Here is a 15341-nt window from a genome sequence, read left to right as displayed (position 1 = left end):
ACGGTAACAGAGCACATTGCAATATTGTCTCATTTTAGATGCTTGATTGTTCTGGTTTTGTGTGCGATGCCAGAGGTCTGCAGTTTTAACAGATTGAATGTTTTGTTTAATGCGCACGTGGTCTTTGAGGACTGTATCGCATATCGTATGCATAAAGGTTTGAACTAGACTGACATGATCATTGTTCACCTGGACTGATCAAAACATACTTTTTACATGTTTTACACATATTTAGCCAATCATGAAGTCCAGTGAAATTGTTAAGTCCCTTTACCCAGACCCAGCACGACCAGGCCTCTAGGAGAGCAATACAAAATTCTGTACTTGTAGATGTGTCCAGACAAGTTCCAAGATGCAAGGACATTAATCACTTTTTACTCACTTTTGTCAAAAGGCCTGTGAATGATGCATTATGTTAATGTAGAGCTTAGTTTACAGTATTTGCTTGGCAGCCCATACTTAATGAGTTGCTATGCTTGTCTGCAAGTTGAGTTCCCTGAATCGGTATCTTCTTACACTTGGCGCTTGAAGGCTGCACTGGACTTTAGAGATGGCATCTCACAGCTGCACTTATGTGAAGTGCTTCCCAAGGCCAAGCCATTTAAAGCAACAGAATCTAAAAAGAAAAATGATTAATTATAAGCAGTCTAGTAATATATCGGACTGTGTTTTTTGAGATGAACCCACGAGCAGCATGGAAAACATTCACCCGTTGTTCTCACCCTGTCCTATGTGGGCTGTTGGCCAACCTGGAGATCATCTGCACTTTAGAGATCAAACGGGGTAAGCCGGCTGGTCCCAGAACGTATGGTCCTAACATCCTGTCATCTGCTGAACCTAAGCAGAGTACTTTCTGCCCGCTGTGAAGCCGTGTCTGTCCAAATGACAGGGTGCCTCACTTGGCCCACGGGATCTGGGAGGTCAGCGTGCCTTCACAATGTCGCAAGCAGCTTGATAAACACTCACCACTTAAAACTGTGTGGTTGTCATGTCCAGACAGCTGGCTTTGAGTCTTCATAGGCCTGAGGTTTTTTAATGCCAGCACTTGCCTAATTGCTTATTAATTGCATGTTTGTGATGCTCTAATAAACCATGTTTGATGTCCTACTTGCTTAATGTAATATTGCCACCACATGTCAGTTCCACAGAATAAACACAACTGAGTTTATCACAGGGCGATAGAGCCCATCGGCTCTGTTGTTGACACCCTGCCCCACATGAAAGGAATTACGTGCAGGCGTTGGGTTCACAGCCCAACACTGCTCTGCAAGCAAGACTATGAAACAATAATTAGCATTGCTCCTCCACTCACCCCCACCCCCCAGGGGAAAAGAGCACAATGTTCAATTTTGCCTTTCACCTACTGCAGGTCTTTTATTTTTATATCGACCACACTTTTGCTACCAGTGTGCTCAGCCTCCCCATTGTGTAAGCTGTGAACCTGCAAGAAAATGGGAAAATGCTTCTTTTTATTATTCAGCAGAGTGCAGCCTATTACTGTACTACCTAACAGCACAAATGTGAGCCTGTGGCTTTGCCAAGCAGGTGGGGTCTCTCTGTTTATTCAGGAGGGCCCATCTTTAGTCATTAAGGCAGCATGGCGCTGAAGAATGGATATGAAAGCTCTGTGGAAACTCTGATAGACGCCACTAGATGCAGTCACAAGCTGGTAACGTGTACGGAGTATTTTTTTAATGAAGTGCTCCGCCCATCCATCTGTCTTCCAACCGCCTATCTTGGTCCGGGGTCCTGGGGAGACTGAAGCCCACCCTAGGCAGCGTAGAGCATAAGGCTGAGGTTCATCCTATACAATATGCTTCCTCATCATTAGACAATCAATCCAGAGAACGCAGAGGAAATGCGCACAAACATAGGGAGAACCCACAACATCCACATACACTATGTCACCCGCTAATCCACCACGCCGCCTTACTAAACCACAACTGCTTCATCATATGGTGAGTAACTTGCAAAGGTTACAAAACATGAATATTCAAAAGAAAATGCAGTGATGGAGACCACTTTACCACCACTGTGCTCTAGATAGTAAATGAGATCCTATTCAGCTTGTATTCTCTGGGTTCAACCTGGGTTCAGTCTGTGGTTGTACACAGATGGTTTGTCTGATCCCCTTTTGTGTGGTTTCCCCCTCATCTGCTTGGATGTGTTCCTTTTATAAAGAGAGCTAGAAGTTTCCATCTGCCAAATAAAAAGCTACTTTTGCATTCGACTAAGGGATATATCTGAGAAATATGATCTTGTGCAGTTTTGTTTGCAAAGCAGATGTGAGACTGGTTGAGACCAAGAAGATTGGAATCAACGAACCATCCGATTGTAGTTACTGTGTTTTTTCCAACTTACTTTTAATCTTTTGATGACGGGAAATAAACTTCGTCTAGCTACTTTGATAATTTGTTTTATATACGAATAGTAATATTTGGTGTGACATTGAGAAGTAGCTTATAAATAGCATCTGCTGATGTTTCTCTGATCAGTGTTATCTGTGTGACACTGGGACACAATTTCTGAATACGTTTTGGCTCATCTTATTTTGTTAAATAATTTTATCCTTTTTGCTCTATTTTAAGGATCTGAAATTTTCTTGTTCTTTTTTTCTCAATTGATTTTTTTCTCTAGCCGTTGCCAGTTAATGTTCCCTTCTGAATTAAAATTTCAGCTTGCCTTCTGGAGTAAATTTATTACATTGTTTTCTTTGTGACAGGTTTGTTTTTCTTTCCTACCTATACAATGGGGAATTGCTCTCTGGGAAGGTGTGTGGACCAGACCACTGCTAACAAAGACAATGTCTGCCTCCTTCCGCACTAAGCCTGTCATTTTTAAAATTAATTACACATAACAGGGAATGAGGACTACAACACGGTATGTCTTGTGTTTGCTGACTATGGCAGAAAAACCTGATCAATGGAATCTGCCGTTAATCCTGGTGTTAATGTGTAATTGTGTTACGACGATCGATGTGCACAGTGCCAGCCAGGCAAATCCAGAAAATCAATGGTTGAGTGTGGCAGCAGTGACAGTTATAAAACAGAAGTCTGCTTCTGCTAGATATACACAAAGAACATAAGAACATAAGAACATAAGAACATAAGAAATTTACAAACGAGAGGAGGCCATTCGGCCCATCAAGCTCGTTTGGGGAGAACTTAGCTAATATCTCAGAGTTGTTAAAATCTTATCTAGCTCTGATTTAAAGGAACCCATGGTTTTAGCTTCCACTACAATAGCAGGAAGACTATTCCATACTCTGACTACACGCTGTGTAAAGAAGTGCTTCCTCAAATTTGTTTTAAAATGTTCTCCCGCTAATTTCCACTTATGGCCACGAGTTCTAGTATTTAGACTAATATTGAAATAGTCATTTGGCTGAACAGCATCCAGACCCGTTAGAATCTTATAGACCTGAATCATATCCCCCCTTAGTCTCCTTTGCTCAAGGCTGAACAGATTCAGTTCCGCTAACCTCTCCTCGTAAGACATTCCTCTAAGACCAGGAATCATTCTCGTAGCTCTTCGTTGCACCTTTTCTAAGGCAGCAATGTCCTTCTTGAGGTATGGTGACCAAACCTGCACACAGTATTCTAGGTGGGGTCTTACCAAGGAATTATATAAGTGTAACATCACCTCCCTTGACTTAAACTCCACACATCTAGAGATATAACCCAACATTCTGTTCGCCTTTTTTATTGCTTCCCCACATTGGCGAGAGTGGGACATGGAAGCATCAACATACATACCGAGATCTTTCTCGTAATCAGCTACCTTTATTTCAGTGGAACCCATAAAATATCTGTACTGTATATTTCTGCTCCCTGCATGGATTACCTTACATTTATCTGTGTTAAATTTCATCTGCCAAGTATCAGCCCATTCGCTAATTAAATCCAGATCCCGTTGAAGCCTCTCTGCTGCTTGATTAGTATCTGCTACCCCGCCCACCTTAGTGTCGTCTGCAAATTTAACCAGTTTACTGTATGTATTCGTGTCAATATCATTAATGTAAATTAGGAACAATAGTGGTCCTAAAATTGAACCCTGCGGTACCCCACTATAAACGGAGGCCCACTGTGACATAGTGCCTCTAATAACTACTCGCTGCTTCCTATCAGTTAGCCAGTTTTTGATCCAAGCTGCCACAGTTCCTAAAATTCCTGCAGCTTTAAGCTTTAACAAGAGCCGTTTGTGGGGGACAACATCAAAGGCTTTCTGGAAATCTAAGTAAATCACATCATAGGCCTTTTTGTGATCAATTTCACTTGTAGCTTCCTCAAAGAACTCAAGCAGATTCGTTAAGCAGGATCTACCTCTCCTAAATCCATGTTGGCTATCCTTTATAATGTTATTTGCATCTAGGTAATCTACCATTTTCACTTGAATTATAGCTTCCATTATTTTTCCAAATAATCCAAAGACTCAAATTCTTCTGAGATCTTTTAAGTCAAAAACTGACCTTCGGTTATGAATGCCAACATTTCTTTACTAAGGAAATCAATTTTACAGTGAAAAGAAATGCTTATAGTGGTATAGCTGAATCCTTTCCACAGATTGACTTGGGACTAAGATTGAAGTAAAAAGACAGCTTCTAGTGTTTTGCCAATCTGTGTTTATTTAGGAGAAACGTGTTATGTGGGAGACTTCTCATAGCTGATGCCAGTTTTTTGTGTCTTTGTATTGATGCTGATGCTTATCGAGATCCATACCCAGCCCATCTCCTTGTCCCATGGTTTGCTTTACTGTCCTAAGAAGCTTCTACTTTTTTCTTTTCTTGTTTGCTGCATTAGGGCTGTGCACATATAGCTCAGTTACAGTATGTCTCTTCTGATAGGACAAGTCTTCTCGTTTTGTGATATCTAAGTCACGAAGCCTTGGTCTGTGTTCCAGTCATTACCTTGGCTGCCTGGATGACATTTTCTGAGCACCTTAAGAGCTCCTCCTGGACATGAGAATGGAGGACCTCTGTGGAGCTCCTGTACCCAGGAACGGCTCGGTGCTGGCAGTCAAATGGACCCAGAAGACCCCCTGCCAGCGCAGACTTCCTGTGTCTTGTCTGTTTTCTTGACATTTCCACAATCTATTTGTTTGTCAACTAATAATCTTCCTGTACTGGCTTCATGGTCAGAGAAGGAAACTTGACGGGGAGGGCAGTGCAAGGTGACTCTGTGAAGTGGGTGTGTCACCGTTGGCATCTGGATTACGCTTTATTCCACCTAGACCCAAACAACACAGAGAAGGAGACATGAAGGCGCATGTGTTTGGAGAGGCGGCATTGACCGCCTCTGCTGTGTGGTTGGTCACCTTCAGAATACCTGGTTGTCTGTTGAGATATTGATGAAATGTTTCACACAAGCCTCTGCTTTAGGAAGCTCCAGAACCTGGCTGGGGATGTTCAGAGATGCTTTGGTCAGTCACCTTTGGTCTCACTGCCATGGGTCTTCATAGCATACCAGTCCTCATCCTCAGCTTCTCTGTTCCATGTTTTCCTTGGCTCTGTCAGCTGACCACATATGAGAGTATCACTGATTCTTCCAATGCAAGCATAAATGGGGAGTGCAGTTAGGATATCTTTAATTGGTCTATATTCACATGTCGATTCTCTGTAAGATGTGAAAAAGATTAAGATTGCTTCTGTTTATGTACATGACTGACCATCAATTAATATATAATTTTATTCTTCTTTTTAAGTTGACAGGTATGATGCACATATTCTGTAGTTATACTGCATCAGAGACTGTATTTGACGTAATCCTTTTTTATGGGTTACATCTGTCAACATCGACTCATATCATAAGGATCTGAACCAGTGGTGAACCTTCTTAAAATATGTATTTTTGGTAAGTTCAGATATGACTGTCTGTATACATGAATATAGAATTTTACCGTATAAATCTGCAGTTGAGGATTTGATTTTCCAGGAAAACTTGACAATCAGAGCAAAACAGCACCACACTTACCACTCAATGAATATTTTATTATGTTTATTATGCTATTCTTTTGCATTAGCCTAGGCATTGACTTCCCCGACTCTTCAGAAGAAGCTCTAACAGACCAGCTTACCTTATGCACTGACTTGGTTGGATAATTCTACTTCACATTAACAACCTGCAAGATCAATGCACAGCATTAACTATGACAGATGTTCCAGAGAAATGTGATTTCTGGAGGTGATTTAGCACATGCATAATTTTAAAACCTACTGCTACTATTCGTTACTCATGACATGCTTGTCTATTACTGCCTAGTATCTAAGAAAACCTAGAACAACCTAAATAACTCTAATAAAATAAAACTATTATTTATTAAGTCTGTATTTTCGGGTACATCTTTTCAGGCAATATGGTGAGAAAATTATTTTGCAATTGCTTTCTTATTGATAACTTGGTTCCTATATTGCGGGTTACAGTTTCCTTTAATATGTGCTCTGGTTAAAGTCATAATGAAATGTTTGTTACTTGTTGTGCTTTTTCAAATTTCATTCCTCCTCCTGTGTATCTATTGGCACTTAACCTAGTTTAGGTTTAAGATCACACTGGGAGCCAAAACAAATAAAAGCTAAGATCAAACCTGAGTTCTACCCTCATGACTCATCATATCTTCATTGCTTCAGCATCTATTTGTATTCTGTTTTCTCATTACAGAGATGATAATGGGTTATGACTAATTAGGAATAATAAAGCAGAGCCTGTAAATGTGCTGTTCACCCCCTTCCAAGCATTGTGCTCTGACAGAACAACACAATGACCAGCTTCATCTGAGTCTCTGCTTGTGGTCAGAGTCTGAGAGAAATGATTTGGGTCAGGATCTTCACGTAGCAAATGCTCTTCTCATTCAGCATGTGTCTGTCTGAAGTGAAATGATGCAGATGTGCATATCGGTCATGCTGGTTACTCTGCAACTTTTGAAGTTTGAATAATACGTATGTCTGCATGCTGTGAACTGGGTGATGCTTTAGCAGTGTCAAAGCTTTGTTGATAAAAACACTTCATGACATGCTGAGAAAATTGATTTTCCTTATTGGTGCCTGTGCAGTCATATAGGTTTTAGTTCCTTATTCTGGATCATGACAGAACCCATTAACCAAGTGGTCTGTGACATCTGGAGGTACTGCACAGACGGACAGATGAGACCATTATTAAATCTTCTGTTGATTGTTTTGGCTGGACACACAATGGTGATCGCAAGAGGAGTGGATTGATTGTGGGTTGATTGAAGAAAAATGTCCTTGGTTATATCACTAGTTACTGGAGTACTTTGGAGAGCATAGCTATGTTGCAGACACGCAAATGTATTCACACGCTTGAACCTGATAGAAGCTGTCTTATTCAGAACTGGCCTGGAGTGAGGGATCAGCAGCTTGCCCTATGGACCCACGGCATTGAAAGCTGAACATCCACCCGCTGCTCAAACATGACATCCAGGGTTAATGAGCCAGATGAGCTAATTAAAGATGCCCTCTTGTTCTACAAACAAGCAAAATATGGCATGTGTCTTTCTGATTTCTCTAGGCAAATGTGAGATGTCCACAGTGACAAGTCACAGAAAATCATTAAAAACCCAGATTTAAATAAACCACAGAAAAAGTTAAATACAGATAATGAGCTTTTTATATATAGTGATGTCTTAAGATCAGTAAGTAATTTGACTTGTTTAATTTGATGAAATTCACCTCTTAGGAGAGCTTTGTGTGCTTGTGGTTTTAGCCCAACTTTTGTAGTACAGTAATAATAAGAGTCTATCTTTTGTTCCATCATTTCAATACACAGGAGCTGTTTGCAGATTAATTACGTGCTGATATATGCATGTTTTGTTCATAGATGAAGACATCAGTTGGAGTAGGTACTGATCAGACTGAAACAAAGGTTGGATTTAGCCAGTCTCTTAATTCTCATTCATCTATTTTTCTTCCAGCTGTCAGAATGTCTGTGAGATTTATTTTACAATTCATTATAATTGCAGCCTTTCCAATCTTCCAGGAATATAAACTTCCCTCGTAATGCGGCTGTAGTATAATGAGTCTGTCACACATTTATTCAGGTGCCCCAAGTGTATCAGTTGTGTCACCGAATGAGGGAGGGGTCACGGGATGACAAGGAAATGTTTCTGTCTGATGGTTCTTGGATTTCACATTTGAATATCTACTGTAGTGTGTCAGCTTTACTCAAAATGTAAGTTGTTAGCTGAAATACACCATTCTGAAGGCGATTTTTCTGAGCATATAAGTGAAGGTGATGCTTCTCTTCATTTGTGCATCACTGAATTCATGCATTTGATGGTGAACCATCCAAGCAGCTGTAAAGGCTGTGATGCTCACAGTGGTGAATAAAAATAGTAAAAATCTGTGTGTGTGACACCTTTCATGTTTTTTCCCCTAGTCTCAGCAGAAATGCGTGGTGATCTTCGCACTAGTGTGCTGCTTCGCCGTCCTGGTGGCCCTGATTTTCTCTGCTGTGGACATTTGGGGGGGAGATGAGGACGGCATCACAGAGGACAACTGCAGCACCGAATGTCGGTAAGGAGCTTCATTTCTGCTGAGACGATAACAGTAGGGCCATTTTCAAGGGAACTTCAACAACCAGCTGTAATGTTTCATGAAGGCCGTAAACAGGCTTTCAAGGCCGGGTGTAGTGCGCTTGCTGTTCGTTTCCGCTGCTAATTCGATGGCTGGAGGCTGTCAGTTGGCCGGCACATGGCCAAGTCAGCTACTAGCTGAAAAGCCCAGCCTCACATTCCGTGGATCTAGCAACCATCAGAAATTCGGACATCTTTCTTGCTGCACGGTTAATTCCAAACATTTTATTTTTTTCAGTTAAAATTGATTCCTCTCTGTGTGGCCGAGGGCTTTTCTCTGTGGCAGCCTTAGTTTTCTGTGACTAAGTGGATGTGTCTGCTTCTCTAACAAACTGTTTCTCTCCAGCCCCTTTTGAAATGTGGCATTTTATGTTTTTTGCTCGTTGATGGGCTAGTGCTACGGTGGCACCAGTTTCAGCAGTCCTTGTCACCGATTGCTGCTTTGACTGGACAAGGACTCGCTCGGTCTATACAGAATAAATTGACCATGTATTGGTTTAGTGGCAATGCTGAAATGGCAGTGTCTTGTGTACTTATCAATAAGATGTTTGAGAGAAAAAAATACACTTCTGAATCTGTTAGCAATATAATATTGATCAGAATGGTTAAAATCAGCATATATTTTCATACATGAAATAAATTATATACTGTTTTGGGTGTTTGTAGACCTAGCCAGTGTAGACCTGGTTTTAAGGCTTTTCTATGTGGGACTCAAGTATATAGTGTTGGACTGAGTCACTAGTTCCCCTTGTACTATTTTTAAAGATTACACTTTTTGAAAGTCATTGTGCAGAAAAAGACTCTGTCTCTCTTCCCCCTCTCACTTTCTGAGGTTGGTAGTAGTAATTAATTATCCCTGAATGTGTTTTTTGCAATTTGGATGTTATTTCACACTCCACTGTCTTCTTTTCCTTTACTTGTTGGTCATGCTTTCAGTCAACCATTAGTCAAAAAGCTTAATAGGTTTTTTACATATTTAGCCCAATTGCCTGCAGTTGGCAGAAATAGCTTAATGTGTCTTAAATGTATGAATTCATTTAAAATTGAATCTAAGGTGCTTGTTCCCGGATCTTTTCACTAGCAGTGAAGTTGTTCAAAGGATCTTCTGTTTGCACTATTGTTGGTTGGTTCTGATTATTTAAAAAATAATAATTTATTGCCACTGTCAGTTTTGGCACATGGCATGGCAATCAGTGCACGGGTGCTTGTTAACTGGAGCCTCCAACACAAGACGTGGCTTAAAATAAACTTGTCCCGCCGGGTTTCCTTGTTACATCAACGTTTGGGGTTGCTCTTGGAACTCTGGGTGGAAGAGCAGGCTTGGGTTCTATTCTGGGTTTAGCTCTCCTGCTGTTTAGCGACACACTTCGCTGCTTTAGGACTTTCAAAAGGTAGAATAGCTATAACAAAGTCTGTGCCACCTGAAATCCCCGGGGGTGTCCGGAGCAATTCCAGCTTCTTATGCTGCGATGCAAAGACAAATGAGTCTTGGCCCCTTGAATGTAAATCTAAACCTCTGAGGGATTATGTGAGATTTTTTCCATTTAACATTTGCATGTAGCTCAGCATCAGATGGTTTATAAATGCACGACTTTGTTTTTTTGCCATTTTGGATCTGTGCCACCATTTATCTTTATGTGGATAGCAGACATGACTCTCTCAAGCCATCTCTAAGAAGGATCATGGTGGTTTTGTGGTTATTAAGCACTCTGGGTGTCTTGAAAAGCACTATGTAAATGTAACATTCATTCATTTGTGGGGAGAAAAAATAAAAAGCAAATAATGAATCCATGTGTAATAAATCCTGCCTTTGCGTTGTCAGACCCCTTTTGATCCCCTTGACAACAGAGCATTTATTAGAGAATAACATGGTTAACCTTATCAAGAACCTTCTGACCATTTCTTTCCCCTCTGGGGCGGCTGTTGCTAAGCTCTCCTTCAATTTGGCCCTAAGTCAGTCCCATCTAATCGGCTGTTTCTACTTGCCCTCTATCCCTGGTTTGACCCAAAACATACCAGTCTGCAAGAGTTTGAAGTGATCAATGGCAATAAATGAGATTTAAAATCCCGTGCTTGGTAAAGCCGCAAATTTGTGGAGTGTCTTTGCAAGCAAAAAGGTGAGATCTATGTTTACATGACTCATCAAAGTCCTGGGTAAAGATAACAAAGAAACTGCTGAGATGTATCAGAAACATGAGCCCCGGTCTTCAGGCCAAACGCCGGCTATACCTAGGTGATGTCACCTCAATAAGCAGAGGCGTAGATTTAATCCTGCTGTGTCTGATTAATTAGATTGTTTTAAACATCCATTCTGAAGAAATAGCTATTGACCCGTGTCCATTACAGTTGAGTTGGTTCTCTTACAGTGTACAGGGCATTAGTAATATAGACTTGTATCCCGATTTCTGTTCATTTTTCATGTGACCAGAGTACAGCAATAAAGATGGATACAAGAGTAAAAAAACATACACTGAGCAATTTGTTATACAGGTGTGTGGTGAAAACTATAATTTACTGAATTAATTGTAAGTAAATAATACCGGCAGATGAATCTCATTGATAAGCGAATCCAAAGTTGTCGAGCAGTTACAAAGAGGTACAGCTTAATATATCAGGGTGTTTAGGAGTGTTCTGCTGGGTGATACATTAACACTTCTGAGTGTGGTTCTCCAAACTATGATTAGCACCAGTACTGAAACAGCACAGTAAGAATTTTTAATCAATACTGTTGCCACTGGTGTCTACTGGTATCTTTTTTAGCTGATTTCTAAAGTTTGACCATTTTATTTTTTATTTTGACCATGGATATCATGGAAATACACTTTAGGTGATGGAAAGGGATGTCATCTGTAAATCTGAGCACAAGACCTTTCAATTAGATTGTTTTTCTTAAGGATGGGAACGAATTGCGTAATTATATTTAGTGCAATGCAAGAAAGTGTACACATTGGTTCAGTGTGATACCTTCACTTTCAGTGTTGTCCAGATATACTGGAGAGTTCCTCACTAACAGATGTGCCTCAGCGTTCTATAAAAGCCAGAGGTGCATAGTTTTGCTGCATGCTGGCTCACTTAACATAGCACCAGATTAACAGAGATTTATAATAAGTATACATCTGCTTTGTTGTGACAGTTGAAATACACAGTCATACAACTCAGTGAAATAGGTGCTGTATTAACACTCCACAAGCCAGAATAGCCATCTGATACATTTTTGACTGAGCTCCGGAGCAACTGAGTGGAGACAGCCGGACAACGAAAGTTGGTTAAAAATAAGTCCCAGAACCACTTGCTGCATATTGAAAACTTAATGAGATGTTAATGTTGCAGAACATCTGATACCAGGAAGTTACTGCTTGTCTCCCAGCGACCAGGAGCCAGTGACTGTGTCCGCGACACTCCCAGACATTCCGGGAGGCATTGGTCCTCTATCAGAAAGTTCATGTTTTTCTAATGATGAGGGGTGGATAGGGATCTGATTAATGCTGTCTTCCAGAGCATGGAAAATTGTAGACGCAAAACTAAGTCAGATGCCATTATATTACTCCACCTTGGTAATTAAGTACACTATTTGTTACCCAGTTAGTTAACAAAACAAAACTTTAAAATACAACAGGAAGTGGGCCTTTAACATTAAGCCCCTTTCCAAAATCATTGTTGCCTAATGTATCAAGGAAAATCATTTTTTGGATGTTTCTCAGCTATTGGACAGTCAGTTCCTTAGCATAGTGCCTCATGTCAGCAAATCTGCTTTGATTGTGTTTTTTTGTGAGCTAGCTTGCCGTTCAGCTTGCCTGCAGTTTGTCCATTTCAATTTGCTTGCTGCAATAACGAAATTTCTTCCAACTGCTGAAAAATGTAGACAGGGAAATAAATGAGGGGGAATTAAAGTACATTTCAGGTACAGCAATAGTTTGCTTTAATTGACTGTGGAAATCAAGGTCTTAAATCAATCAAAATGCCATTCAGTTGCTCCAAGCGTTTTTCTGGTTTCTCCCAGAAATTTCTTTCTTTCATTTCTTTATAGACCAGGGTCTGATTAAAACAGGGCCTCGTGCTGCATCTTCCTGCCTGAGAGGAAGAAGCAGTCGCTGTATTTTCTAATGCACCGACTATGCATTGCTTACGAGATCTTGCTGGGGGTGCATCCGCAGTCTTTCCTCCAGGGCAGCATAAACCTATGGGAAATGACATTGGCCACGGAAACGAAAACAGACTTCAGGTTTTGTGTGCGCAGTATGCTAAAATATAATTTGTTTATGAGACGGGCCACCATACGTTTATCAAACGTTATGTTCAGATTTGTGGTGTCACCATCTCCTTAAATGATGAGCTGTTTAACTGGACCTGCTACAGCTACTGCTATCACTGAAGGTGGGTGTTTTATGGGTAGAAACCATTTTTTCACTGGCAGATTTATTTATGATCGTATTTACAGTAAAGAAGCTTATTCAACAAAAAGAGCAGGGAAGTTTCATAAGGTCGGGTGGAGGCCATATTTTCAGCCTGTTCAGTGTTCTAACAGGAGTTTGAATATATTGCATTATCCTTGTCACTTCTGGCCTGCTAGCTCAGCATTTTCTCGCATCTGATGTGATCTGATTCTGTATTAAAACATGGTGACAGGCATATTCAGAATATTACATGGATCATATATCATACTACGTCATATTTAAAACTAATAGTAGAATCTCAGAATGCCTCTAGACAGATTTTTTTTCTTCAAAATCATCATTTCTTTATGTATTTATGCCATAGAGAGTAGAGCTACGCTTCATTCTGAAGATCAGCAGCTGCTTTGCATGAAGACTCTAAAAACCGGGGGTAATCTAATGATGTCGAACAGCGTAAAACCTCATATTAAGCCTTCTTAGTCCGTTTATTAGAAGGACATCAGTGGCATTTCGGGGTGTGGGTGACTCTAATGACGCATGCTAAATGCTATAATACACAACATTAGGGACACATCACATGTAATGCCAGAACACAAGAACACATCCATTAATCATTATTAGTTTTTTCACATTTTAAACTGGAACGATGTGTTTCCACAGGATAGTCCTTGTGGAGAATATTCCTGAGGACATCACTTTTTCAGAAAATGGCACAAGCAGCATACCTCTCTCTGTGGGTCTGCACAAACTCCTGGACCTGGCCACCCGCTCAGTTGAGATCGTCTCTTCCCACTGGGCCCTGACCTCAGCGGACCTCGAGTCTGGTTTTCCGGGTGCTGAACAGGTATGAGTCCCCCACTGTGGGCCAAATTGGGTCCATGATCACCCAGAGAAAGAGGAAACCGCAACAGTCCTGATTTGAAAAAGGTGATTGTTGCAAGCAGACTAAGTTGGCGGTGTAAGTAGAATAACGACTGCTGTAAATCAAGCAAAGGGCCACTGTTATCAGCATATCAATAATTAAACACCTTGGCAGACGCCCACATTGATTTCATGGATTTACTCGTCAGCAGACTAGAAGTCCTAAAAAACAGCAACTCTGCCATCAAGGATATAAAGTAATTGAAACTCTTATTTTTATTTCATTGTAAATATTAAATGACCATAGTATTAAATTTGCATTTTCTGGATTCACTGTAGTTTCTGCGAAATGAATTTCATCACAGAACTCACCCATGATTGGATATCGATTTTAATGGAGCAGCTGGGAAGTGTTTGGGGAAATGCTCACTCGAGTTTAACTAATAACACTGACTGCCTCATGCGACGCACAGGTGTTGCCTGATTTTGAAAATAACCTGAGAGGCTTATCGTGTCATCTGGGTGTTTTCCCCTCACATCCTCACATTGAGTATGCATATAGACCTGGCCTGCATCCTGGTCCACAACCAGCGATGCCGCCAAATCAAGGCAGAGCGATTTCGGGAACACGGCAGCAGCTCAGCGTGAAATGTGGAACGGTGACGAGACTCGTGTCCCTGTTGCTACGGCTCATTCCACGGTGGCTGCTGGGCAAATGGAAATTGCACCTCAGGCCTTCAGCAGTGTAGGGACCTAATCAGTTAAGCCTTTAGCAGGTTTTTTTTTCCATCAGCCTTGGTAATGAAACTATAAAGGATGATGGGAACCAGTGGCTATAACGTCTCACTGTGGAGCCCTTGCTGCAGTTATTGTTGGGTGGCTGGAGATTAGTTTTAGCTCACAATTAAAATTTTAAAACTCATTTCTCCCAGTTTGCAAGACCTAATTACCCCATTTCTCACTACTCTCCCCCTAAATGCCCAACACGCCAGGTCCAGCCCACTTGCTGTTACAGTACATACCTTCCTCACCAGCCTTCATCTGGTAACATGAGAAGCTTTGTGGAGCACCGCTCTCTCTTATCCACCTACAACCTTGTAGGCATCTGCTTGATGATACAAATTACTGCAGGGCAACCACAAGAGGGACCACGCTGTCTTTTTTGTTGTTTCGTGGGTCTCTAACCAGGGAAGCCTTGAGTCTGGATTGTCAATATTAGGTTGAGCTTCTTTAGTCCTAGAGAAGCACAATCAGGGTCTCACAGGTCACAAGGCACGCCGGTTCAATCGCAGCTCTCTGTCGCCTGAACAGTAAGTCACCTGAAGGTACAGTATGGCATCGACACACCCTGAATGTGTATCTGTGGTTTTTTTTTCTCAACAGGGTCACTATTTGTTTCAGCGACTCCTGGACCTCAAGTCCCACCAGATCAGCCTGAAAGTGGCCAGCGGTCTCACCAATTCCACAGAGCTGCGGAAACTGTCAAACAAAGGTGAATGTGGA

General features: G+C 41.2%; 1 protein-coding gene across 2 annotated transcripts in view; it reads left to right on the top strand.

Moving 5' to 3' along the window:
- pld5 (phospholipase D family member 5) overlaps positions 1–15341 on the top strand; it is a 46753-nt gene that overhangs the window by 19899 nt on the left and 11513 nt on the right. For both annotated transcript variants that reach the window (XM_023828151.2, XM_023828152.2), the window contains exons 2-4: positions 8388–8524; positions 13638–13821; positions 15222–15330. In XM_023828151.2, the coding sequence (XP_023683919.1) occupies positions 8388–8524; positions 13638–13821; positions 15222–15330 (430 nt within the window). The remainder of the gene's footprint in view (positions 1–8387; positions 8525–13637; positions 13822–15221; positions 15331–15341) is intronic.

This window comes from Paramormyrops kingsleyae, chromosome 3 (assembly GCF_048594095.1).
Source record: "Paramormyrops kingsleyae isolate MSU_618 chromosome 3, PKINGS_0.4, whole genome shotgun sequence".
NCBI classification, from domain to species: domain Eukaryota; kingdom Metazoa; phylum Chordata; class Actinopteri; order Osteoglossiformes; family Mormyridae; genus Paramormyrops; species Paramormyrops kingsleyae.
This window is presented reverse-complemented; position numbering and strand designations above follow the sequence as displayed.